Source organism: Ailuropoda melanoleuca, chromosome X, assembly GCF_002007445.2.
Source record: "Ailuropoda melanoleuca isolate Jingjing chromosome X, ASM200744v2, whole genome shotgun sequence".
Lineage (NCBI taxonomy): Eukaryota > Metazoa > Chordata > Mammalia > Carnivora > Ursidae > Ailuropoda > Ailuropoda melanoleuca.
Window position 1 is genome coordinate 74338885 of NC_048238.1, and position 26979 is coordinate 74365863.

The following is a 26979-nucleotide window of genomic DNA, read 5'->3' on the forward strand; positions in this document are numbered from 1 at the left end:
TCTTTGACTTCTCCAGAACCCCAATCGCTTGGTCCCTCAGCCTGCCCACTTATAAACTAAGGAGCCCGGCTGCCCCTCCCTGCCTCATCTACGTTTGAGGCTAAATGTGCAGTATGGGCAAGGTGGTTTGTAGTTTCTTGGGAGTAGCTGTAATTCCTGCTTCCTAGTATGATTTATAGGCAAAACAGTGTTGGACGACAATGGCAGGACTCTGGGCCACCAAGGACAGAGGAATCAGTAGAGAAAGTGAGAGCAAGGACAAACATTCTTGCCCCTTTCCTAACCTGGCACAGCAGGAATATTCCTACAATGCCCCCCAGGGACCTGAAAAAAAATTCAAAGAACCGAGTAGAAAGTGGACAGATTTCCCCCCTGCTGAGCATTAGAAAAGACAGATCTGACCTGCAGTTTCTGCAGCCCCAAGTCCACGACGTTCGCTTGGCTCTGTAACAGAGCTGCTTGCAAGAGCCGTACACCAGGAGCTAGAAGACTTTGGTTCTACTCAAAGCTCTTCCAAGAACTAGCTGTGTGACCTTGGGCATTGACTTCTTCTCTCTGGGTATCCGGTTTCTCGCTAAGTAAAATGAGTGGGTTGAACTGGAGGCCCTATTAGCTTTTAAAAGGCACATTTTTCTACATTCTTTCATTTAAGCATTTTTAAAACAAAGGCAAGTACTTCCAGCATCACCCAAACATTCCCCAAATCAGTAATTAAACTGGGAGAACGCCAAAGCTCATAAAAGTCAAACGCCAGAGCAAACCACAGAGCCCACGTGCGCCTGCGGGTTTTTTATCCAGCGCTATTCTGCCCAGGGGGTGCTGAAGTGTCCCATCTCTTAAATCTCTAGATGATTCTAGCTTCCTGGGGGTACTGACCTTGTACAATCAAGCCTACATTCACAGGAAACCAACTTCTGCGAGCCCTAAGAGAAATGCATCTAAAGGGTCCGGCCAGATCCTAACTTAGGCAAAACGGCAAACTTGGCTTTGTGAGATAAAGCTTCCAGAACAGGACTAGATTTAAGAGAGACTTCCGTTAATAAAAACCATGATTTACGTATATGTCCTTTGTGCTCTCAAAGGACTCCTACGTGGAATCTTTTTTGAAAAGCCACAAATATTCACCTCCTCATTAATCTTCAGTGTCTATCCAGATCTTTATTTCAAATCTGTAGGTGTTTAAAATGTGCCCACTCCAGGGGTCTGTGCTAGGGGCTGTGGGAGATACATGGTCTCTGCCCTCAAAGAGATTGCATGCTTGCCAAAGACACAGAACATGAGTCCAGAAGCTCAGGGCCCAGTGGAAGGGCCAGCTGCTAACAGCTGGTGAGCTCAGTGGGGCGCCAGCACATGGGGAATTCTCTCCAGATGTGATGCGCTTTGCGGAAGCCTCAGAAAGCCTTCTGCTGTGCTTACACGCGAGACGCCCACCTGCCATCACTGAAGAATATGAACACTGAGGACAGGTCACACTAGTCTCCAGAGGAAAAAAATCAGAACACAGGAGACAGAAATTGCTGCAGGATTTCTTTTCTCTCCGTGGGTGCCCACAGCTCCTGGTCACACCGCTTCGAAGAATGAAGAGGTAGACCAGATGAAGGGTGGTGGGCAGGAAAGCAAAGTTTATTGAGAGATAGTACAAAGTTCTGGAAGAGGGAGGGGACCCAAGAGGGTTGCCATGGGAGTTTCTAGGTCTGGGGGGTTTTATGGGCTTGTTGGCGAGCTGTTTTAATCTGATTAACCCTCCAGGCACAGTCATTGAATCAGGCTTTTGGCATCTACCTATCACGTGGGAAAGGGTGGAGGGCTCCTCCCAGGGGGGTGTAAAATCCTTTTAAAGGTGGTTTCCTCTTAGGGCTGGGGGCCTCTTGTCCCTGCCTGCCTTTCTTCCCACTATCCTTCATTAAAATGAGAAAATCTCTTGAAAGGGATGGAGCCCTTCCAATGAGGAGGGTGTTCACAAAATTCTCCCAGTGGCCCTGAGCTTTAATCTGATGAGTCCAGGGTTCCATGAACATTTATCTGGAGAGATGTTCCTAGAATTCTTAAAGGGGTCCGTTATCTCCAAAAGTTGAGATTCACAAACCACATTCCACCCAACCCTCTTGTTAAACCCTATAACTAATGGCCCAGTTAAGGACATAACTAACTTACCCTCCCAACCTGGTTTGCCTGCCTCCAATCTCTTCCCTAGTATTCATCCTCTGCGGATAAATTTGCCCAAATCACAATTATGATCATGTCACTCCCTGACTCCAGAAAGATGGCTTTCCATCGCTTGCAGAATAGTCTCAACATAGTACCAGACACTCCAGCCAAAGCAGACTACTTCCCTTTCCCTAAAACCCCTCTCTACTTCCTCACCTTAGCTTCAGGCCTGGGGAGACCCACCTCGTCCCAATCATTGCCTGTCAAAACCCTACCCATTCTTCAGCCTAACTGATGTACTTTGACCTCCAAAACCACCTCCCAGGATGTGCCTTGCAGAGGTGATGCCTTTTACCACTGAGTCTGTGTATCACTTTCTTTGGATCTCGTGGCCAATGTCTAGTTGTACCTCCAAAATCCATTTTCTGCTTCTGCCTGGGCACGGGGCCACCTCCTGAGATGTTTCCTAGTCTTGCTTGCAGCTAGGTGTGACTTGCAACTAAGCTCTTGCCACGTGACAGAGTTCTTGCCAAAGGGATATGATGGAAAGTGAAATGGACAAATTCCACCAGACTTGCTTCAAAGGAGAGCCCTTCCCTGGACCTCTTTCTTCCTTCTCATGAGCTAGAATTGTGGCTTGCATGAAGCAGAACTGTCCCACTGGCCTAGTCCGGCCAGCACGGGATGTCAGAGAGAAATCATCTCTCTGATGATGAAGCAGAGGCTTCTCTGTGGTAGTGTATTAAATCGTTCTGTGGCTTTTAAGTGTCTCATTTTCTCTACTAAGAAGCCAACCCCTTATTGGTCTCCCTGCTTCCTATTGTGCCCCCTGCACTCTATTCTCAGCTGAGATGATCTTTTTAAGATTATTCATTTATTTGAGATAGAGAGCACATGAGCAGGGGGAGGGGCAGAGAGAGAGGGAGAAGCAGGCTCCCAGTGGGGAGCCTGATGAGGGGCTCGATCTCAGGAACCTGAGATCATGACCAGAGCCAAAGGCAGACACTTAACCGACTGAGCCACCCAGGCATCCCCGAGATGATCCTTTTAAAAGGGAAGTCAGATCATGTCATGTTTTGATTAAAACAACAACTTTTACTGAGTAAAAGCAGAAATCCTTAAAATGGCCTACAAGGTCCTGCAAGGTCCATGATCGGCAGCCTCCCACCAATTGCTCACGGACCTTATTTTCCTTATTTTCTCCTACAGGTGTGCTCCACCCCCACCACCCCAACACTCACTCCGCACCACACGCAAAGACCATTGTACTATTCTGCAAACAAGTTAGACACTCTCCTGCCTTGGGGTCTTTGCACCTGCTGTTCCTTCTGCTTGTCCCGGATATCAACATGGCTCCTTCCTTTATCTCCTTCAGGTCTTTGTTCAACTGTTACCTTCCCAGGTTGGCTTTCTCGGACTACCCCACTTAAAACTCCCTCTCCCCTACTACCATCCTGGCACATTATCCCACTTCCTTGCCTCATTTTCCTCTATAGCACTTACCACCATTTGACATATTATATATTGTCTTTGTTTACACATTTCTTGTTTGAGAATGGAACCTCCAAGAGAGCAGGGGTGTTTGACTGTTTACCGGCATATTCTCAGTCCCCAGAACAGGGCCCGGTACATTAAAAGTATTCAACAAATATTTTTTGAATGAACGACTTCCTTGGGCACAAATATTTTCTAGTCCCCTCAACGCCCAGCATTAAGATTTGTTTATTTTAGAGAGACAGAGAGGGAGCGAGAGTGGGAGTGGGGGAGGGGCTGAAGGAGAGAATCTTTAAGCTGACTCCCTGCTGAGCACAGAGTCCTAACCAGCGGCTGGATCCCAGGGTCCATGAGATTATGACATGAGCCGAAACCAAGAAACCAAGACACTTAACTGACTGAGCCACCGAGGCGCCCCCATACTGCTTTGCATGCAATAAAGCACTCAGTAAATATTTGATGAATGAACTATGATGGAGGACTACTGATATTCTGCCTTGCTGTTTGCTTCCTTCTCCAAGTACCCCTAGACCCCGGGGCCTACATTAAATTTCTGAACTCGTAAAAGTATGACAAAAGGTCAGAAGGAGAGGTCCTCCATGGACACTGCTGAACATGGCAATGAGAGAAACATGGATCCTGCTTTGGGCATTTTCTGCCTTTGCCACTTGGACAAATCCCTTCCCATCTCTGGGTCTTAGTTTTACCATATGTAAGATGAAGCTAGGAGACTAGATGATTTCTGGAGTCCCTTCTATTTTTACAGCTTGTAGTTATGGTGCTCATAACTAAAATTGTATGATTCTAAAATTGTATGATTTTTTCTCTTCTAACCTGTGCTTGGAATATTCTGAATGAAAATGTGGTATAGGGATGAAGGCTCTCTTTGGTCCCATTAGCCCATGTATCATGATAAAAAAATTAATAGAACATGGTGTAAAAGGCCACATTGGCAACATGCAGACATGACGCTGAGGCTCACATGAGGCAGAAGACCAAAATGTAGGTTTTCTGATTCCTTCAGGGCTCTTTATTTGAAGTCCCATACGTACACTATATTTTTTCTCCTTTCCAAGGGTTAGATAAATTAGATCTTAATTGCCAGGGTGTTCTGGAAAATGCACACTCCTTCACTTGTTTGAACACACTTGGTCCCATCGTCCAAAACAAAACACAACTCTCTCTTGCCAGGGCTCCGGATGATGATGGAGGTGACGCGCCCTCAGTCACTTTCCCCTTGAGGCTAGTCTTCCCGGCAAAGGCAACGCTGCACAGTTGCAGAGGGCATACACGCCCTTTGGATGCACCGGTGCCACGGCTGTCTCTCGGGGATGTCAACGCGCTTTAAATCGGCCCTGCCCTTATAAAGAGATAAAAATCACGTTCAGAAACATGCAAACTCCTGTTCAGAAATCTCCCCTTCAACCTGACAAACTGGCTGCAATCCCGATAAACAGATTTTCTTAAAAGGAACTGTAAACCACAGCCAGGCTTACTTTCTGGTGCCGAAGGGGGAAAAAAAGTGTTGTCTGATTTCCCGCTTGCGGGAAAGAGCTGTCACGACGCGTCACCAACATCCCTCCACCCCCCCAGTCAAGCGCGGTTCGCCTGGCGCTCTCGAGCCCGCCCTACCCGACCGCTGAGCTGCAGGGGGCGGGGCGATGCCTTAGCCTCGCCCTTTTCATGGCCTCCAGCCAATACCTGACACCGCTGGAGGCCGGCGGAGCGGCAGCGAGAAACCCGCCCCTCGCTCTCGCTCAGCTAATCGGGGCTGCGCGGTGTGGACCGCCCCGCTGACCCCGCCTCCCCGGCGCTGGGCAATTTAGAGCCGCGCGCCGGGCGGAAATGTAAGATGGCGGAGTAGCAACGCGAAGCGGTTAGCACTGAGTCTCTTGGCCGACTTCGGGTCCCGTCTCGGCAGCCGCCGTGATCGCTGAGCGGAGAGTACCTAGGGTAGTGAGCCAAGATGCCGAATATTAAAATCTTCAGCGGCAGCTCCCACCAGGACTTATCCCAGAAAATTGCTGACCGCCTGGGCCTGGAGCTAGGCAAGGTGGTGACTAAGAAATTCAGCAATCAAGAGACCTGGTAAGGGCGAACTTGAGACCCCGACCGGCCTCACCTGCCGGGGCGGCGGGGGCGACGCGGGCGACGCTTGGGCGACAGAGGGTAGGGGGATGGGGCTGCCGCGTGAGTTCTGTGCGACCGGTGGGGGGGCGGGGGAAGGGGAGGGGGCAGCTCTGGCGTGCGTGCCCCGCGGGTTGTTTCCGTTATGTTACCTCTCGCGGGAGGGTCACGTTCATTCTCACCGTGCGGTGGGGTGGAGTCAAGATGGAGCAGGAGGCGAAGCTACTGGGTTTGAAGGCAAGGGCTGGAGGACCCAAGGCTGAAATAGCGGCTGCCTAGAGCGACGGAAAGGGAGAGACGCTTAGCCTCAGCCTAGGGGACACGTGGCTTTGTCGCTTCGCTGTTGAGCCATCCAGCCAGGACTGGGTTCACTTTAACTCTTGGACCAGCTTGCTTGGGAGAACCTTACTGCGTACTGAGCCCTCCTGGTGTTTCTCCGAGATTCTAAGAAGCAGCCTTTCAATTCGAAATGGTGTCGGTCGGGTTTTGCAGTGAGGAAAATTGACATTATGTACTGAGGGCGCCAAAATTATTACTAAGGGCTTCCGTTGGCTTGGCAAGCGTTGGTTTTTCACATCTTTAGCATCACATCTTGAGAAGTGGAGCCGTACTGAAGTTAAATCTAGCTGCTCAAATAAAGTGATGCATCAACTATGCATCCTGATTGCCAGCATCTCAGCTTGAGCCATCCACGAAATTTGAGGGAACCTTAGTTCTGGAATCCGTGACCTTCCCCAGTGCAGCTACTAGTACAGATAACACAGAAACCTGTTTTTCAGTTAGCAGAGTCTATCCTCAACTTGTCCACTTTTCTTAGCCCACGTGGGGAATTTAGGAAACAGTTTTATTATCCCTGAGTGTTAAGATAATGGAGGAACGATAATGGAGTGGAAGACCGGAATTGCATAGTGCATTGCAGCTCGAATTTTTTTCATTGCCTTGCTAATTAAACTTGCTCCCTCCCCCCACTTCCAACTTCCTCCTGCACCTTGTTGGGGTCATCTTAGAGATAAACTCACCTGATCCTTCCACCTGAATGTAGAATCTTCTGGTTCTGATATTCATACTTTGTGTTTCTTTGCCCTGTTGATCAAATCAGGACAGTGCCCACAATCTCACAGATGCAGTCATCTGTTAAGGAGAAAGTTTACACCAAACCTAGTGATCAGTTGAATTAGTTAAGGTTACTTTCAACTTGTTTTCCTAGATGCCTTTCCTTTTTTCTTTCTTTAAACTTACTACCAAAGTGTAACTCCCCTATCCTTCCTAGACCTGCTGATAAAAGCATTCATGTGTAGTGGACAGCTTCCTTCTGGATACTTGATTATTGTGCCTCTGGTTGTGATGCAAACCAAAGTGCAAACACAGACACCGTCTGTAACCAGGCAATAGCTTAGTCAGAAGAGGCTGGCCAAGCTGCTGTCTTTGGCTGTGACCACACCATTATGACACCATAATAATAAGACTACAGGATCAGACTTGGCCAGTGGCAGTGTAGGTAGGGGCCAAGAATGATTTTCATTTAGAGGGTTTTTTCTGGCCCCCTTAGAGAACTGTGGCTGTTAAATCCTTCTCCTACACTTCTAGGAAAAATACAAAGACCTTTTTCTTTGTGCTAACCCTTCACCCTCTGCCTAATGAAATACCCTAGAACCTGAAGCTATACTGGAAGACAGGGAGGGCGAGAACAATTTAGTATTCTGACTGATCTGAATTCATCAGCAATCCCAGTCTACTTCGGTGAGCAGGCTGGTTTCATTTTTAAACAGCTGGACAATAGCATGCTTGGAAACCCTGGTTAAGATTAAGCCCAACATGGGAAATTGCTGACTGGTTTGGTTTCTCTGTTTCAGGCTTAATCATTAGCTTTTTGGTTCCTTGGATGGTCTGAAATCTTCATAGAACATAATGGAGTATGTTACCTATGGAGCTTCCCCATCTCTGCTCCCCCCCTCACCTTTGGCTCTTCTGCACTGTAGAAGTGGTAACTACTGCCCTGCGTGACTCTTGGGCTCTAAAGGACATGGACAGAGACTCTCAGTGGGTACTCTGGGGTCATCAGAGGGGGAACGGCAGAGCGCAACTCAAATGATAGAGTTTTGCTGTCTGTACAACTTGGCAGAATCTCAGGGGTTGGTGCTCTCTTGAGCATAGTGGCTTTTCTTCTCGAGTCAAAATCATCCATTGCTGTCCGGTTATTTAGGAAACATACATACGTCCATGTAGGTGGGCGTATCTCACACACACACACACACACACACACACACAGATAGGTAAGAGAGATCAGAAGTTCATGCTCTGGAATCAGAACCTGCATTTGAAATCTTTGCTTTTCTTTGCCCCAGTAATATCATCTGTAAAGTGATATCTGCTCATGGAATTACTGTGAAGATGAAATGAGATAGGAGGAAAGGAAAACACTGTCCCACACAGTAAATGCACAGTGAATGTTGGTAAGAAGTGGTAGTGATGATATTGCAGAAAATGTGGAAAATACAGAAAAGGACAAGGGGAAAAAAGACACCCCAAATAATCCTAGCACCCATGATCAACTGTTCATGTTTTAATTTCTGACCTTCCAGATGTTTGTGTGTGTTTAAATACTTTTTTCAAAAATGTAAGGTGTTTGGGGTGCCTGCGTGGCTCAGTCGGTTCACTGTCCGACTCTTGGTTTTTGGCTCAGGTCATGGTCTCACCGTTGTGTACTCGAGCCCTGCATCAGGCTCTGCTCAGTGCGGAGTCTGCTTCAGATTCTCTCTCCCTCATTCTCTGTTTCTCAGATAAATAAATAAAATCTTTTAAAAATGTGAGGTGTTGGGGCGCCTGGGTGGCACAGCGGTTAAGCGTCTGCCTTTGGCTCAGAGCGTGATCCCGGAGTCCTGGGATCGAGCCCCACATCAGGCTCTTCGCTATGAGCCTGCTTCTTCCTCTCCCACTCCCCCTGCTTGTGTTCCCTCTCTTGCTGGCTGTCTCTATCTCTGTCGAATAAATAAATAAAATCTTTAAAAAAAAATGTGAGGTGTGATAGCTTTCATCCTTAGCAATATATTTTGAATAATATCTCTCCTTAATATTTAGTCTACATGGTTTTAAGTAGCTGTATAGTCTTGTCTTACAGTTTTACCATTATTTTAGATAATCAAGTCCCTGCTAGTAGATATTTCCCATTTTTCACTAATGCTTTTATTTGAAAACCTTTGAACATAAATCTTTGTCCATTTCTGACAATTTCCTTAGGACAAATCCCTAGAAGGAGAATTACTAGGTGAAGGGGTATACACCTTTTTTCAGGCATTTGGTAACTTGTTGGCAAATTACTCTCTAAAAGAGTTGACCCAATTTCTGCCCTCATCAGCAATAATAATACTAATAGCGATTAATGTATAATGAGTGCTTAAGCTGTGCTAGTTCCTATGTTAAGTACTTTATCCATTTTTAATTCCCTCAACACTGCTGAGAAGTTACTATCCCCATTTTATGGATGAACTAAGATTCAGAGGTTAAGTAATTTGCCCAACGCTAGGTATTACTGTTTAAATTTTTGCTGATACAGTATCTCATCTGGCTTTTTAAGCTTTAGTATATTCAAAAGTTTTTTTTTATTATTTTTATTCTCTTCAGTAGCGTAAGTACCTTTGGTTTACTTCATTACTCCGGATAGGCTGAGAGGGGGAAGACTAACTTTGGTTGCCTAGGATTTTCCAAAGAACCATATCCCCTGGTTAGTTAATCCCTTACATTTTGCACATGCCAATGTCTCCATCTAAATTCTTGAGATTTTCTTAAGAATACTACCTGCCTTCTAGATTTTGCTTCATTTCCTTCTGTGTAGCCTTCCCTGCTAGTTGGATGCCCTTACGCCTGCTGCTAAAGGAAAGGTAAAGGAGAAGCTAGTTTTCTCATTGGCTGGACATAGCCATTCTGGCCTCGCTAGAAGATTGGGAGAACCATTGGCCCAAAGCCACTTGAAGAACACGCCGTTAGCTAGAGGGAGAGAACATGGAGTGTTACCCTTTAAATTGTTAAACCAGGTTTTTCCACCTGATTGATTGCATTAAGAGCAAACAGGTTTTAGGCACAGCTGTTCTGCCATCAATCACTGCCTGATTTACCATCTCTTTGACTTAGAGGAAACCATAAGAAAAATATTAAGATTTTTTAAGGATTCCTTGAACCGTTTCTTGACCAAGCTGTATAATCTGAGTGTAGTTTGCAGGATTTTTAGGCTTTATGAAAGTCTGTACACTATAATACTACTGGAGGGAAGGATTGATCTTAATTAGTGAGGTCAGTTATGCACAGTAAAATAAGGCAATGTCCTAGTTTACTTGTACCACTTTATTTTGATTGATTGATTGGAGAGTGGGTGCACAAGAGTGCAAGAGTGGGGAGAGGTGCAGAGGGAGAAAATTCTTCAAGCAGACTCCCCACGGAGTGCAGAGCCCTGATGCAGGACTCCATCCCACAACCCATGAGATCCTGACCTGAGCTGAAACCAAGAGTTGGATGCTCAACCGACGGAGCCTCCCAGGCGCCCCTGCACCACTTTATTTTAAATATAATTTAATAAAGAAAAATTTCAAGTTGTTAGATGCATGCCTGGTCATAACACCTTTCTGTGCTTGAGGGTAAGTTTTAGTCATAAATTTGGCTTTGGGAAGTGGCTGAACTGCTGGGTGACTATCATCAGGTGATACAATAACACAAAAATGTTACCAGCAGTTGTGCAGGTTGGTGAGCTGGTGTTTTTATAAAAATTATTTTTCAAACCTTCTATGATTTTAGAATGTAATTTTTAAAAGAATCACCTCTACTAAGGTATTGTTTTCAGCAAATGGTCCCTGATGTTTGTTGGCAGTGATAATTTAATTTTATAATTAATACCTTATCTGCTTTCAAGAAAGGATTTGAAGTGTGTTTCATGATAGTCACACGTAGAAAAGGTTCATTAAATAGATGGATCGGAAGCCCTCTAGAACAGAGGACTATCATAATCGTGCCAAGAATTTGGCATAAAGTGATTACTTAAGTCCAGTGTTAATTTAACTGTATCCCTTGGCTTCCTGGCAGCCAAAGGGATAAAGGCATATGCAGTGGATTATGTAGTTTTTATTTTCAGAGAGAGAGAATGTGTGCAAGAGAGCCAGTGGGGAGGGAGGGGTGGCAGAGGGGGAGAGAATCTCAAGCAGACTTCCTGCTAAGCATGGACCCCCAACACGGGCTCGATCCCAGGGCCCCAAGATCGTGACTGGAGCTGAAGTCAAGTCGGAGGCTTAACCAACTGAGCCACCCAGGCGCCCCTTGTGGGTATTTTTTATATTGACTCTGGTAGTCAAGGCATTTGTAAAGAGAGATAAGCCGTCATGGTCTAAGGATGTTGCTTTCTGGTGTTACTTGAAAATAAGAAAGCTTTGAAATAGAGAATGAGCCCTTCTCTTAATGCTATCTTTGATCAGTTGTTAAACTGTTGTTCCCTAGCTCGTAATCAAACAACCTGGTTGTGGTTGAGTGACATCTGGACCACAGATGATATTCCGTGTTCTTGACTGAAATAAGAGCCACAGGCCTCCCATATGAGATGTAGAGGATACTGTTGACTTTATTGGAAATCTGTGTGCCTGACTTCGGTTTTCCCCCTGGGAAATGGAGATCTTAGTCAAGGAGGTGATGAGGTATGGGGCTCTCACCCTATACCTGGGGGCAGGATTAAAATTTTCTTGAGTTTTGAAGTTGCTCAGATATTCATTTTTTTTTTAAAGATTTTTTATTTATTTATTTGACAGAGATAGAGACAGCCAGCGAGAGAGGGAGCACAAGCAGGGGGAGTGGGAGAGGAAGAAGCAGGCTCATAGCGGAGGAGCCTGATGTGGGGCTCGAATCCCATAACGCCGGGATCACGCCCTGAGCCGAAGGCAGACGCTTAACCGCTGTGCCACCCAGGCGCCCCTGAAGTTGCTCAGATATTCAAAGTACCTGGTCAAGACCCCGGAGTTGTGCACCGTAAAACATAGAAGGGGCTCTTGTAGCCTGGAACTTCTCAAAGGGTGGGCAATGTGAGTAAAGGAGATCTGAGAAGTCCCTTTAAACACCACTGCCTCTTACTTGGGCCTGCCCCAGTAAGTACTTCGCAGAACACAGTCTCCTCCGGGAGGTGTTACTCAGCCTTGTCTGCTTGTGATTTTTAATTTTTTAATATTATATTTTATTGATCCCAGCATATCCAAAAATATAGTTTTAACACATAAGTGACAGTAAATTTGAGATATGTTTTTCCTTTTATTTATACCACCCTCACAAAAGAGTGTGTTTTTTATGCTTCTAGCACATTTCAGTTCAGTTCCTCAGACACACTTGTCGCATTTCAAGCACTTGGTAACCACACAAGTTCAGTGACTCCCAGATCGGACAGTGCCATTCTAGGACCTGCACTTTGGAAAACATGGAAGTTGCTCTCCCAGAAAGGCCTCCCTGGCTCCCTCCTGCTTGTCTATTTGAATTTTGAAGAAATTTTGGCGTTGGCATGGTTAAAACGTTGCCCACAGAGTCCATTGCTTTTTAAGGCTGATCTTGGTGACTAATAGGTGTCAGTTCATGGGGCAGCTGGGTTGGTCAGTTGGTGAAGCATCTGCCTTGGGCTCAGGTCATGATATGGGGTCCAGGGATAGAGCTCCACATCGGGCTCCCTGCTCATCGGGGAGTTTGCTTCTCCCTCTGCTCCTCCCCCCCATTCTCTCTTTCTCTCAAATAAGATCTTTTTTTTTTTAACATTTATTTATTTATTTGACAGACAGAGACAGCCAGCAAGAGAGGGAACACAAGCAGGGGGAGTGGGAGAGGAAGAAGCAGGCTCCCAGCAGAGGAGCCTAATGTGGGGCTCGATCCCAGAACACTGGGACCATGCCCCGAGCCGAAGGCAGACGCTTAACGACTGCACCACCCAGGCGCCCCTTCTCAAATAAGATCTTAAAATAGATGTCTGTTAAGCTAAACTAGGGTCCACAAAATTGCTATATTGTTCATTAGGTTGCCTCTGTATCAAGATTTCAGGATCCTACCGTAAAATTCTTTGTAGCCATCCCCATTCTGGTGGGCCCAACAGGTTGTAGCTCTACCCAAAATGAAAACTGTGTTAGCTGAGTTATCTGTGAAAAGGGTATGAGCAGATTTCTCAAAATCTTTTAGCGAAACATGTTGGACCCACTTGCCTCTAGTGCGAAGTGAGTTTCTTTGTGAGGGATGATAGAAGCCAGTCTTCTGACCCTTCTTTTAATAGCATGCCTGCGGAAGGTTCGCATTCCCACTGAGTGGGTCCCAAGAGGCAGCCTAATCCTGAGGGGGTCTTTATTCATTCGCTCTTGTGTCACACTGGCCCTGGCTGGCTGGGCATACAGAAGAGCATGACAGATCTGGTCCCCTGCTTCATGGAGCTTACATTCTCAGGGAAGAGACGGCCCATAAACAAGTGGATAAAAAAATAAAGTGATAACAAGTTAATGTTGAGTGTTGTGAAGGTAGTAACTGGGGAGCATCACTTTATTGTGGAACATTTGAAACAGAAGTAGAGGGAAGAGTATAATGGTCTCCCCTAGTGTACCCGTCACCCACTCAGGCCAGCACTTGTCAATTATTGGCTTAATCTTGTTTGATCTATCAATTCCCCCTTCCACACACACCCCCACAATTATTTTGAAGCAAACCTAGATATTATATCATATCACCCATATGTATTTCAGTAACCATGATACCATTTTCTTGCCTAAAAAAATTAACAGCAGTTTCAATATCAAATACCCAGCTAGTGTTCCAAATTTCCCTGTCTCATAAATATGGGGGGGTCGTTTGCTTGAACTGGTATGCAAATGAAGCCCATTTGGTGCAATTGGTTGATTTTTTTTTAAAGATTTTTTTATTTATTCATTTGAGAGAGAGCGAGAGCGTGAACATCCAGGAAGAGGGAGAGGGAGAAGCCAACTCCCCACTGAGCAGGGAGCCCAAGGACATGGGGCTTGATCCCAGGACCCCTGACACTTAACTGACTGAGCCATCCAGGCGCCCTGGTTGATTTTTTTAAGTCACTTTTAATCTTTTGGTCCTCAGGGAAGGCACTTTTTTTAAAATTAAGATAAAGGAGATATTTTGCTTGAAGACCTGAGAAATAAATGAGCTAGTCACAGGAAGAGCATTCCAGGTCGTGGGACGAAGTGCAAGGCTGTGATGGGAGGAAGGACGGATTCAGGGAATGTAGAGGCAGACAGACCGTGTGACTGATGCATAGTAACCTAGGGAGAAAATATTTGGAGATGAGCTATTTCTCAAATCAAAAAACCCAGAGTTTTCCCAGATTCCCTCACCGTATGACATAGTTTCTCAGAACGTAATCCAACTGGACGAGGCTCTGACTTCATACAGAAACATTTTTGTTTCTGGCCACACTTTCATGACCTCCGCTTTCACAGAGGGCCACCGTAGTGGTTTACCCAAGTCCACACAAAGTATAATAATGCCTTTTTTTTTTTTGTTAAAACCACATTTCGAGGCAGTTGTAGATTCACATGTGATTGTAAGAAATGATACTGAGAAATCCTGTGTACCCGTTTCCCAGCGCTCCCAACCAGAGTTCTTCCAAACTGTAGTTTTCTTGCACAACTGTAGTATAGTGCAAGAGGCACGATATGGGGGTGCCTGGGTGGCACAGCGGTTAAGCGTCTGCCTTCGGCTCAGGGCGTGATCCCGGCGTTACGGGATCGAGCCCCACATCGGGCTCCTCCGCTGGGAGCCTGCTTCTTCCTGTCCCACTCCCCCTGCTTGTGTTCCCTCTCTGCTGGCTGTCTCTCTCTCTGTCAAATAAATAAATAAAATCTTAAAAAAAAAAGAGGCACGATATGGCCCTAGATGCAGTCATGATACAGAACCATCCTGTCACCACAAGGCTCCTTCCTGTTGTCACCACACCCACACTTCTTCTCCCTCCACGTAGTTTCCTTAGCTTGCCTTTGTCTAGTTTGGGTGTCTTGCTGATACTGGCCTTGTAAAATGTAAAATGTGTTGGAACATATTCCCGCCTCGTCTGTGTTCTGGAAAAGATGGTGCACAATTCATGTTCATTCTCCAAATGTTTGGTAGAGCTCTCCAGTGAAGCTGTTTTCTGGTTAGTCTTCCTAGAGGCTTATGAGTTTTTTTCAAATATTTTTCAAGCTTATTCATTTAAGTAATTTCTACACCCAGCATGGGGCTCACTCAAACCCAGGACCCCAAGATCAAGAGCAGCATGCTTCTCCGACTGAGCGAGCCAGGTGCCCTGATGCTTACCAGTTTTTTAATTCCCCTTCCCCCAAGAGCCAGCTTTGGGTTTCATTGGTTTCTCGCCGTTGTTTTCCTGTTTTCGGTTTCACTGACTTCTGCTCTTACGGTTATTTTCTTTTGCTTACTTTGGGTTTATTTTGCCCATTTTCTACTTTTGTCAATATAGGAACTGAGATTATTAACACTGATTTTTTTTTTTGCCTTTTTAAAGGTTATTTATTTATTTATTTATTTGAGATAGAGCTAGCATGAGCAGGAGGGAGAGGCAGAGGCAGAGGGAGAAGCAGGCTCCCCACTGAGCAGGGAGCCCGATATGAGGGCTCCATCCCAGGACCGACCCCGAGCCATGACCTGAGCCAAAGGCAGATGCTTAACTGACTGAGCCACCCAGGCAGCCCTTATTGATAATTGATTATTGAGAAAATAATGCACTTCTAATGTAAGGATCCCTGGTATAAAATACTTCTCGAATTCAGTGCCTGAAGAAAGTTTATCTCCAGAATACCAAACTAATATGTTTTCCTCTTTGTTCTGGCTACCAGGAATCTCAGCCTCCCTGTTCTCACAGGTTTCTGGCTTGATTTTTACCATATGCTCTTATTTTTCTTGCTTTACAATACAAACTAACCCCATTCTTTTTAAAATCAACTGTTACTTGGACTGGAAGGGCATAAATATTACATAATTATCTCCTGTATCAGCTGCCTCTGGCAGTGGAATTACCTCGCTTTGAGGTTTCAGTCTTGATCAGTAGGAGTTATCGACCATTGTGACCTACTCCTGATCAGTACACACTACGTACTGTACACACATCCACAAATAACCCCGCCTCCCCTCCGGGATTAATTCAGGAAATGATACTGCTTTGAGGTGTCAACAGAGGTTATGATTGTTTAATCCTACATTATTCTTGGTAAGGATCCAAGCGTGGATATTAAAACTTCATTTTATGGTAAAGTATAACCCTACTCCATAATTAACTTCCTGTGAAATATTTTTAAACAAGACTTACCAATTGGACAGAATACAGTTAGCATAAAATGGAGGCAAGGACCACATCTGTTTTCTTCTCCATGTGTCACTGGCACTTAGTGCAGTGACTGGCATACGAACATGGACTATTTGTTGAGTGAAGTGCCAATATGGTAGATGTACTGGCTCCATAGAAGGAATCATTATAGAACAGGAGTGATTCATTCCTTACGTGATCCTTCTGCTTTTGTTCTGTGTGGATTGTGACAGTCACAGATTTTGTATCAAATTTGCATTCACATGTCCTGTTCCTGTATATAATGAGATACAGGCAGCTCACCAAAATTATGTTCCAGTTACTTGTAAGTGCCTTAGCCAATCTTCATGCCATGTCACATGTAAAAGTAGCTAATATTTGTACGGCACACTGGAGTAAACTGAGGCAGTAAAGTTCTTCCAGTACAGGGGCTCCTCCAGGGGATCTCCCAAAGTGAGGGGATCAGTGTCCACATGACCCCCACTAGGCTATAACCCATGAACAGCACGGCGGTAGAGAAGATGGACTTGTTAGACCTTACCGTCTGTAGAAGTGTAGTGTTGTGCTTTAAAATTTCTTGTTTTGGGGGCGCCTGGGTGGCTCAGTCGGTTAAGTGTCTGGCTTGGGCTCAGGTCATGATTCTGGAGTCTGGAGTCGGTCCTGTATTGGGCTCCCCACTGAGCGGGGAGTCAGCTTCTTCCTCTGACCCTCCCCCATCTCATGCTAGCGCGCTCTCTCTCTCCCTCTCTCTCAAATAAATAAATAAAATCTTGAAAAAAAAATTTTTAAATAAAATCTCTTGGTTTTTTTGCTTTCCTTCCTTTCTCGTTGTAGTGTGGAGATTGGAGAAAGCGTACGTGGAGAGGATGTCTACATTGTTCAGAGTGGTTGTGGCGAAATCAATGACAATCTAATGGAGCTTTTGATCATGATTAATGCCTGCAAGATTGCCTCAGCCAGCCGGGTTACTGCAGTCATCCCATGCTTCCCTTATGCCCGACAGGATAAGAAGGATAAGGTGGGAGCAGAATCTCCTTTAAAAAAAATTTTTTTTTAAATCAGAAGCAGCACTTGCCCAGAGTCACATAAATTCCTTAATCCTCAGACCCATACTTCGAGGGTATATAACTTTTTTTTTTAAATCACATTCTCGTAGGTATCACCCAGTGTTCAAAAACAATTGACGTGGGGTTGTTTTTTATAAATCAACACATTTGTAGTCTGTATTTATTCCAGTCATACATATATGACTTTCAGTTAGCACAGTGTGACTTTTTAATTGTGTCCGTAGGACTAAGTACCAGCTACTGTGGAGTAGAATATTTTTCAAACTATGGTGGATCCTCTGGGACCCTCTTGGGGTTCCAGCTGTGACCTCTTCATAAGTCTTGAAGTTGGTTGCATGAATGCTTAGTCTCATTATACACATACGCATCTCACCTCGTTTATCTGGTATATTAGAGGCTAAGGTAATATACATAAAACTTTGCAGGAGTGTTGTAATAATCAGATTTTGCATACAATGTCTGGGCGAAGGCCAGATATTTTTATTGTGAGAGAGTCTAGTGTTCCTACAGAGTGTAAAGGGCAAGGTGTATTGGCCTGTGATTTAAGGAGGTTGAAGTTGCTGGAAAGTTGACCTCCAGATGAGTGGGTGAGTGGTATAATTTACAAAATAAACTACAGTTTCCATTCTGTGATCTTTAAATTTTGACATGTTAGATGTCATACAGGGAGTATGTGTTAAAAGAGATTTTAATAATCCTTGAGAAAAAAAAAATTTAAGTCTGCCTAGTTTAAATTGAGCGTTGGCAACACTCGATAGGCTGAAAATACATACATTAAGTTAGGAAAAGAAAAGGTAGGAAGGTATTTTTCTTTCTTTCTTTCTTTCTTTTTTTTTTGTATTTTTCCTTTCTGAAAGCTGTATCCTGATTTGGAGGAGTGGTATTCCACTTAATATTTGCACTAGATTGTGATCTACTCATGAAGTCAACGGCCATGGCGCTTTCTGTGTATTTCCTGGCAGCACGGTGCCTTAAACATAGCAGGTGCACAATAAAGGAATGCTTCTCGAGCAAATGAATTGTTTCTCAAAATGGCTTTTTGGTTTTTTGTTCTTCTTTCCTCTGTCTCCATTTAGAGCCGGGCTCCAATCTCAGCCAAGCTGGTGGCAAATATGCTCTCTGTAGCAGGCGCGGATCATATTATCACCATGGACCTGCATGCTTCTCAGATTCAGGTATCTGGAAGCTAAATATTGGGCATTAGAAAGGGGTGGGGGAGGAGAGAGCTGTTAATGCTGGAGACTCCAGAGAAGCAGAAACTTGCCCCAAGTACAGCTCAGAGTAGCTAGACATTGACACCACTGTAAGCACCCTCACCTTAAGCATAGTTCCTGATCTTAGTCTTTGGGGTGGTTGGATAAGGGAGGCAGTCTGAAATTCTGAGAAGAGCATAGGCTTGGGTTCAGACCTGGTTTGAATACTGGCTCTGACCCTCAGCAGCTTTGTAACTTTGGGCAGGTTATTTAACTCCTGAACACATGCTGCATTGTTTTTGTGAGTGCGAAATTTATGGTAGAATGCGTGGCCCAGGACAGGTGCTCAATAAATAGGAACTGTTACTGTCATCATTAAATTGAGAGCCACAGCTATCGGAACCTACTTTCTAGCAAAAACCCAGAGATAGGGGAGCAGAATACTACTTTATATTCTGTACTATTTAAAGGGGCTTTCAAATCCTCATTGGAGGCTTGTGGCAATCCAGTGAGGTACCAGGGGTAGGTGATTCTGCCCATTTTATAGAAGAGGGACAGATTTGTTGAGAAACACAACTAATCTGTAGCTAGTATTAGAGTTATTCTCTGTGACCATTTATTATAAATACATTCCACTGGGTTTATGTATCAAAACATCTCTAACTGGTTTAGCGGTTAGCTATTGCTCCCTAACAAACCAGCCCAACATTCGGTGGCATAAGGCAATATGCCTCACGGGTCCGCACATTGACTGGGTGGTTCTGGTATTGGCTGAACGTGACCGTTCTTCCCAAGGGCTCACTCATGTTCCTGCAGTCAGTTGTGGGTTAGCTGAGGGCAGGCTTTGCCCCTCTTGGCTGGACTATCCTGTGCCACCCAGGTTTGGGGAAGCCATTTTGAGTCTGTTCCACCAGGCATGCCTTCTAATCAGTCTGAATGTTACAGGCAGGTATTCTTCGGGCAAGTTATTAACCTGTTTGTATTGGTCATTTATAAATGGAAGTGTAGAAAAACAAAGCGAAAGTGACTCAGCTTCTTTCTACAGGGCTTTTTTGATATCCCAGTGGACAATTTGTATGCAGAGCCAGCTGTCCTGAAGTGGATAAGAGAGAACATCTCTGAGTGGAGGAACTGTACTATTGTCTCACCCGATGCTGGTGGAGCGAAGAGGTATGGCCAGGAATGCGTATTATTCTCAAAGTATGGGGGAAATCTTTCAGACAGTTGTGTCAGAAAGTGATATTTTTCTTTTTTTTAAGATCTTATTTATTTATTTGAGAGATAGAGATAGTGAGACAGAGCACAGGCGGGGTCGGGGAGAGGGAGAAACAGGCTCCCCGCTGAGCAGAGAGCCGTACCCGGGCCTCGATCCCAGGACCCTCGGATTGTGACCTGAGCCGAAGACAGATGCTTAACCGACTGAGCCCCCCAGGTGCCCCAGAAAGTGATATTTTTCTAGCAGGTGTCCATTTTTAAGTACGGTTGACCCTTGAACAACATGGGGGTTGGAGCACCACCACCCCCCCTCCGTGCAGTCAAAAATCCACCTAGAACTTTTGACCATACCAAAACTTAACTACTGGTAGCCAGCTGTTAACTGGAAGCATTCCCAATAACATAAACAGTCAATTAACCATGTTGTATCTTATGTGTATTTTATATACTGTAGGCAAGAAAGCAAGCTAGAGAAAAGAAAATGAGAAAACACATTTACAGTACGGTACTGCATCAAGAAAAATCCGCTCGTAACTGGACCTGCACAGTTCAAAGCCATGTCTTTCAAGGGTCAGCTCTACTTCAGAATGAGTGGAGCTGGGACACGGGCTGGACATAGTTTTACTAACCCTGTTTTACTGGCCTGAGTCACTGCCCGACAGGCAGGACGGCACGAAGGGGTCCTTAAGTAGTTACGGTACTGTAGGCTTGCTGAAGCCCATGAGTCACTTGGCCCCGCAGAGCTAGCCACACAGCTGTGAAGCGATCCGGGAACGATGGGAAATTTGGATTTCTAATGAATGGCACATGCTTTCGAACTACGTGCTAGTAGAGGACAAGTAAGGCTCTTTTCCGTGCCTCCTAATGCTGGTGGTTAGACCGTTTTCATTCTGGCATTAAGACGTTAATCAGAAAGGAAGATAAAGTGGAGTAACTTTATTTAAAATGAAGACCTTAACATTTTAAACAAACCCGATTGCCAAGGATTGCCAGTTTCGGTGCTTTACAGCTCGTGTGGTGCGGACTAAGAGCTCTTGATTTCCTCAGTGGATCACTCATTAGTAATGCATTCAGAAGGATGACACATGTTCTTCTTGTTGTGGAAATAGAACTAAGAGGCTACAAAACACAGATGATTAGGAAAAGCTAATTCATATCTTTCTAAAGGCCATTCAAACCTTCAATGACTGCTTCTCAACAACCTCATTATTTCAGTAACTTCAACAGAACGGCTAAGCTGAGAGCTTGGGTTCCGTTATCCAGCCAGATGTATGACTTTGTGAGTCCCACGGAATCACTAATTATCATCTGTAAAAGCGACCAAGCCTAAAAAGCATCCCCCTAATGGTAGTTGTCAAACTTGTCTTAACTTGTTAGCCAGTGTTTTCCCATCTTGCTGTGGGACTTAAAAAATAGTCGTGTTTGAAATAAACAAGCGTTTCTTTGCAAAGCTGGGTACAGGAAAACTGCCTTCAGTAGGTGACTTACGGCTACCGTACTGTTTTGTGTGTATGTTGTTCATTGTCTCCCAGCAGTGGAGTATTTTCAGAGTGAGTGGCTGTCACTTCTGTCTTGGCAAGGTTTTTGGAGTAGGTGGAGATCCCTGTGTGCTGGTGACTTGCACAGAGTTCTCCGCTCAAGGTGATAGGGAGTGACTTTTCCCAGCCCTTCTTCTGCTTTGTCGGTCATTGAGTTAGTTGGCCATCGAGTCTGGACGGTGGGGAACGCCTGAGCTAATTGGATCATGTAATTGTCTTGGATAAGTAAACGTTCCAAGCAGATGGGTTATTCTTGATGTCCTCTGCCCCTGCCGTAGTCATGGAGAGCCCAGGGTGTGGTTCACCTAGGTCAGGGTACATATGCTGTCCCGGTTGTGGTTCGGATGTTCTGTGTTCGCTATGACAGGGTCATACGTTCTCCCCTATCCAGCACAACCCCAGTCACTTGACCACAGTCACAGCAGAAACCGGACGTGATGCTCTGGTTGGGTCAATGCTGCATTTAAAAAAACAAGACCCAAAGCACAGGCTGCTTCACGCACAGGGAGGATGGCTCAGCGGAGCGGGAGCTGCACATCACTTACGCTGAGCAGCACGCTGCCATTTACACTGAATCGATTTCTGGTTGAGTGAATTACATGGAACTTGGTCATCAGAGATCAGTCTTCCCGTCCCACCTTCTAGTGCGGTTTGTATTATTGTGTAATAGCAAAATGAGACTGGTGTTTTGACTCGGTGGTACTTCGGGCTGTGTGGCCAGATGTCCGGTTTTCCTGGTTAATTGGTGTAACTTTCTTTCTAGCGCTCCTAAAAGGAACTTCCAAGCTTGGTGTCCAGGTACAGTTGACATTGACAGTTGGTGGAGCACTGAGGGGAGTGTGGTGAGAGCACAGGCATTCTGACTCCTCCCCCGCCAGGTTCAGGTTCACGTCTCACAACATCCGCATGTCAAATTGGGCCAATCTGTGCACTTGCGGCCTTAGTTAATGACGTCTTCTCTCTCTCCCCTTCTGCTGCCAATCTATTAAATGAACGTGCCTTCGCATCCTACTGCTTCCTGGGACTGGTGAGGCATCTGGCTATCCCCTGCTCGCTATAAACCAGAATTAATTATAATCGAAGTCTGACTGATATGCTCATAAACTGCTCTCAGGATATGGAGGCATTAGTCTATAAAACCCACTTTGTGCCATTGGCCTCTGAGAAGTCAGTCAATGAGAGCTGTTTTCTTCCAGCCCTGGGAACAGTTTGGTTTCAAAGAGTGTTCCCCCCACCCCACTTCCCCACCGGAAAACAAGCCCGTTGTTTAGTCCCTGTCTTTCATCCTTAGGTTTAACTGCGAACACCCTGTTTTGCAGAGTGACCTCCATTGCAGACCGGTTGAATGTGGACTTCGCTCTGATTCACAAGGAACGGAAGAAGGCCAACGAAGTAGACCGCATGGTGTTGGTGGGAGACGTGAAGGACCGGGTGGCCATCCTGGTGGATGACATGGCTGACACCTGTGGCACAATCTGCCACGCGGCCGACAAGTGAGTGCAGAGAGGTGGGGCCGGTGGTTAGAAGGGGAACCAATAGCTGGCTGCTGTCTCAGTGCCTTGTGCCTGCAGATTCTTGTGGAAGTGAGTTGAGGGGGATGGTATCTAGCTTTGGGAGTTTTTATTACCTGAGGTTTGAATTGCATGATGCATACATTGATGAATATTTTCCTTTTTTTCCCCGGATCTCCTGAGTTTCATTATGCTAAACCATATAGAGCATAAAATTGGTGAGTATACTTCACCCTCTCCCTCTGCCTGCTGCTTTCCTTGCTTGTGCTCTCTCTCAAATAAATAAAATCTTAAAAAAGAAAATCATAAGGAAAATACATTTATAGTACCGTACTGTACTTATCCAAAAAAAAAAAATGCGTCTAAGTGGATTCACACAATTGAAATCCATGTGAAGGGCCAATTTCTGTCTTTTTAGGCCCATACATTTCTACTTCGTTTTCAAAAAATATCAAAAGTCGAGTAAGAATGGTAAAAACATTTTGAAAACACAGTGGTGACAGTCGCACGACACTGCCAATGTACCTAATGCCACTAATCGATTAGTGTTTTCAAAATGTTTTTACCATTCTTACTCGACTTTTGATATTTTTTGAAAACGAAGTAGAAATGTATGGGCCTAAAAAGACAGAAATTGGCCCTTCACATGGATTTCAATTGTGTGAATCCACTTAGACGCATTTTTTTTTTTTTTGGATAAGTACAGTACGGTACTATAAATGTATTTTCCTTATGATTTTCTTTTTTAAGATTTTATTTATTTGAGAGAGAGCACAAGCAAGGGAAGCAGCAGGCAGAGGGAGAGGGTGAAGTATACTCCCCGCTGAGCAGGGAGCCCGACGTGGGGCTCGATCCCAGGACCCTGGGATCATGACCTGAGCTGAAGGCAGACGCTTAAACCACTGACAACCAGGCGCCCCTTGCCTGTACTGTTCTAAACTGTGCCTTCACTCTGTTGGCTCTGTTCTAGTCACCAGTCTCTTACCTCCCCAGTCCATCTCTCTCATAGCCTCCCCACTTGCTAATCTGTCTAAAACTAAGGCAAGAGCCCATTACTCCTCCTTAAGTGGCTCCCCATTGCTTATAATCCACACCACTGTGGAGAGCCTTGTTTCTCCAAATCTTTTCTTAACTTCAGCGTGTCTGTGCCATATACAGAGCCTGGCATATAATAGGGGCTAAGAAAGTATTTGTGGGCTGAGTGATACCTGATTGGGATCCTGGAACATATATTGATAAAACTCATTTCATCCTTGTATGATTAAGGTAACCCTGATTGCTTTAACAGGTCAACTCCCTGAAATGTCAGTTCGTTACCATGATGGTTTCTTGTTCCTAGCTTACTCCAGTGCAGGTATCCTCTTTCGGTTTTACAGTGTTGCATCTTTAACATAAGTCTTCCTAATCTTGGAAGACATTTCCAGTTTGGCCAACCAGAAAGGGAAAACAAGAGCGTGGAGAATCACCCATGGAAGATTCTTCTAAGCCCAGCCAGTGGTATACATTGCATCTGCCCACATTCTGATAACTAGAACTAAGTCACATGGCCACTCCTAACATTGCAAGGGAGGCTGGGAAATGTAGTCCAGCTGTGTGCCCAGGAAAAAAAGGCAATGGATTTTGTTGAGCATAGCAGTCTGTGCCAGTCTTACTACGTTAATCCAAACCTGTTCAGGTAAGTTCATAGTCCAGTTATTTCTCCTTGCCGTGAACTGAATCGTCTCCCCCTAAAGTTCATACGTTGGAAGTCTTAACCTTCCAGTGATGATATTTGGAGATGGGGTCTTTGGGGAAGGTAACTAGGTTTAGATGAGGTCCTGGTGGCGGGGGGGACCCTCAAAATGGGAATAGTGCCCTTCTAAGAGGAGACACCCGAGAGCTGGTTTCCCCATGCATAGGTGCACACAGAGGTCATGTGAGTGCACAGTGAGATGGCAGCTGCCAACAAGCCAAGAGAAGAGGCGTCAGGACGACAGCTGCCTTGTCACCACCTTGATCTTGGGGTTCCCAGCCTCCAGAACTGAGAAAGCAAGATCTAGTTTTTAAGGCACCCAGGCTGACTGATACACTCCTCCCCCCTAACTCAGGTCCTCTAGTGACAACTGAGAGTAATCCAAAGCAACCCTGCTTTTTCCTCTAGACTTCTGTCAGCTGGAGCCACCAGAGTCTACGCAATCTTGACTCATGGGATCTTTTCTGGCCCGGCCATTTCTCGCATTAACAATGCGTGCTTCGAAGCAGTGGTAGTTACCAATACCATACCTCAGGAGGATAAGATGAAGCATTGCTCCAAAATACAGGTGAGGAGGGGATTCTTGGAAAAGGAGACTCTGCGAAGGATTTTCAGGAGGTGGTTGCCTATGTCGAGTTAGGGGTCTGGATTCTGAAGATGTCCTCCTTGCTCTTAAGGGCTTAGTCTGTCATCAGGATCTGTGACCCAAAAGTAAAACAAACAAATAAAAAAGTCACGTGTAAAAATTCAGATTGCAAGGCAAAGCTCTGGAGGACGGAGCATCAGGACTGCAACATTTCAGCAGACTCCCAGTGATGGTGATACACGCTCAGATCTGCAAACCCACGCTTTACATACACTGCGTGTGTGTGTGTGTGTGTGTGTGTGTGTCACTCTTAACTGCTGGCCCCTGCAGACACGATGGGAAACCTTTAAACTAGGGGTACACGCCTCAGAATGTCAGTGTCTGTCAGTGCAAGCTCTGGAAAGAGCCGAAGTTAATTACCGAGGGTTCTTGTTCAAATGCAGATCCCTTTGTTCCATCCGAGACCTACAGAACCAGGAGGTCCTGGGACCACTCCTTTAATTCCCCCCAAGTAATTAGACACTCAAGTTCTAGGGCTGTTGCGCTAAAAGAACGAGGCCTTGCTTCATTAAAAATGTGTACAGCCATCCCTTAGCTTTCTGAGATTCATATGGAGACTTGGAGCACCAGTGTCCTTAAGGATTTGTATTTTCAGCTTGAGCACTCCCTTGATTTCACTGCTGAGAATCTGTAAGTGTCAGCGCACCACCACGTTGGTGAGTCTGAGTCAGGGGTGTTCCTCCTCGAGCACTTTGGCCCTTTCCCAAGCACTGATGTTAAAAATACTATGCAGAAGATAGCTGGGTGCGGCTCATGGGGGGGCAGGACACAGCCCAGTGCAATAGCTTTCAGGGTAAGGCCCGTCGTTAGGCTGCTCAGCAGCGTCAGCAAACGGGTCAATCATCTGTGTGCTGCTAACCAGATGCTTCTCTCGGCGCCCTCAGGTGATCGACATCTCCATGATCCTGGCAGAAGCCATCAGGAGAACTCACAATGGGGAATCCGTCTCCTACCTGTTCAGCCACGTCCCTCTATAATAGAGTAACTGCTGAGGCTTTTTACAAATAAAGTGAACCCCACCCCCTTGTTTTCCCTTGGTGTTTGATGACAAATTCCGCAGAAGGCCCAGCTTGCTCCGGTGAAGCTTTCTACACCCCTCATCCTCATCGGGTAGCATTTCTCCTAAATGTAGAGAAAGACGGATTGAGATGAGCTGCCGGGATCCACCCACCCCCCACCGCGTTGTCTCACTCCGGCTTGATGCTGCGAGCCCTGCAGCTTTAACTACTGCTGAGCCATGGGCTGCAAGATTTCAGGCTTTGGAGGGTGTAGGGGTGTTTGAATGTGCCCCGGGGAGAGCACAGACTACTTTGCATGTGAATACTTCAGGGTTTCCTTGGTTCAGAACTACTGGCAACAAAGCCACCCCAGTTCCCCTTCCACCCCCAACCTGTGACAGGCTCTCAAAAGTCTCTTCAAAATGACAGCAAGATCCCTAGGCAGCCCCAGCCCAGCTCAGGCCGCTGAGTCCTGTATAAGCTGGAGCCATCGGAGGGGCACTCAGTGGGAGCAGCTCTCTGGAGGGGGCGGGGGTGCCTGGGGGGGAGGCAGCACATGGGGCAGTGAATGCTTTTTGGGAGGAAAAAGCCTGATCCTTCACCCCCTGCTTGGGGGTTGTGTCTCTTGGATTCTCCTTTGTCCCCATTCCTTTCCATTTGGCTTGACCTTCAGCCATCTTGCCCTTCCCCTGACCAGATGTCCTCCGGGGTGCAAATGTTCCTCGTACCACAGTCTTCTGGAAAGCAAAGTCGCTTCCTGCTACGTAATCTCTAACACTGACACGGGATTATTTTTGCCATAGTGTAATCTTCCTTAGCCCGCTACCACCATGGTAGTAGGTTTTAGGTGGGGTTGTAGTGCCTTTTGATTAATTTAAATATTTCATCTTACTTCCATCTCTTTGGCCTCTCCAGTGACCTGCAATTTCTGTTAAAAAGACTGATATTACTGTCTCTCGTAGAGGAAACTATAATAAAGTGTCTGTGTGTGACTGTGG

The 26979-nt window shown here is 45.6% G+C and overlaps 1 protein-coding gene across 3 annotated transcripts; it reads left to right on the forward strand.

The window, feature by feature from the left end:
• The first annotated feature begins 5455 nt into the window (after window positions 1–5455).
• On the forward strand, window positions 5456–26979 carry PRPS1 (phosphoribosyl pyrophosphate synthetase 1). Of its 3 annotated transcripts, XM_002922593.4 has the most exons (7): window positions 5456–5730; window positions 16916–17099; window positions 18225–18323; window positions 19387–19511; window positions 22414–22587; window positions 24746–24905; window positions 25868–26979. In XM_002922593.4, the coding sequence occupies exons 1-7, from the start codon at window positions 5609–5611 to the stop codon at window positions 25958–25960; spliced, it is 957 nt and encodes a 318-aa protein (XP_002922639.1). In that variant the 5' UTR covers window positions 5456–5608; the 3' UTR covers window positions 25961–26979. The 3 variants fall into 3 exon arrangements, with proteins under 3 accessions (XP_002922639.1, XP_019658676.1, XP_034505130.1); XM_019803117.2 differs by lacking the exon at window positions 16916–17099 and having other exon boundaries at window positions 5546–5730; XM_034649239.1 differs by lacking the exons at window positions 16916–17099; window positions 18225–18323; window positions 19387–19511 and having other exon boundaries at window positions 5546–5730.

Coding starts and splice junctions, on each gene's coding strand:
- PRPS1 (XM_002922593.4), top strand. CDS start 5,609: ATGCCGAATATTAAAATCTTCAGCGGCAGCTCCCACCAGGACTTATCC. Junction 17,100..18,224: donor GACAGGATAAGAAGGATAAG/GTGGGAGCAGAA, acceptor GTCTCCATTTAG/AGCCGGGCTCCAATCTCAGC. Junction 24,906..25,867: donor AGCATTGCTCCAAAATACAG/GTGAGGAGGGGA, acceptor CGGCGCCCTCAG/GTGATCGACATCTCCATGAT.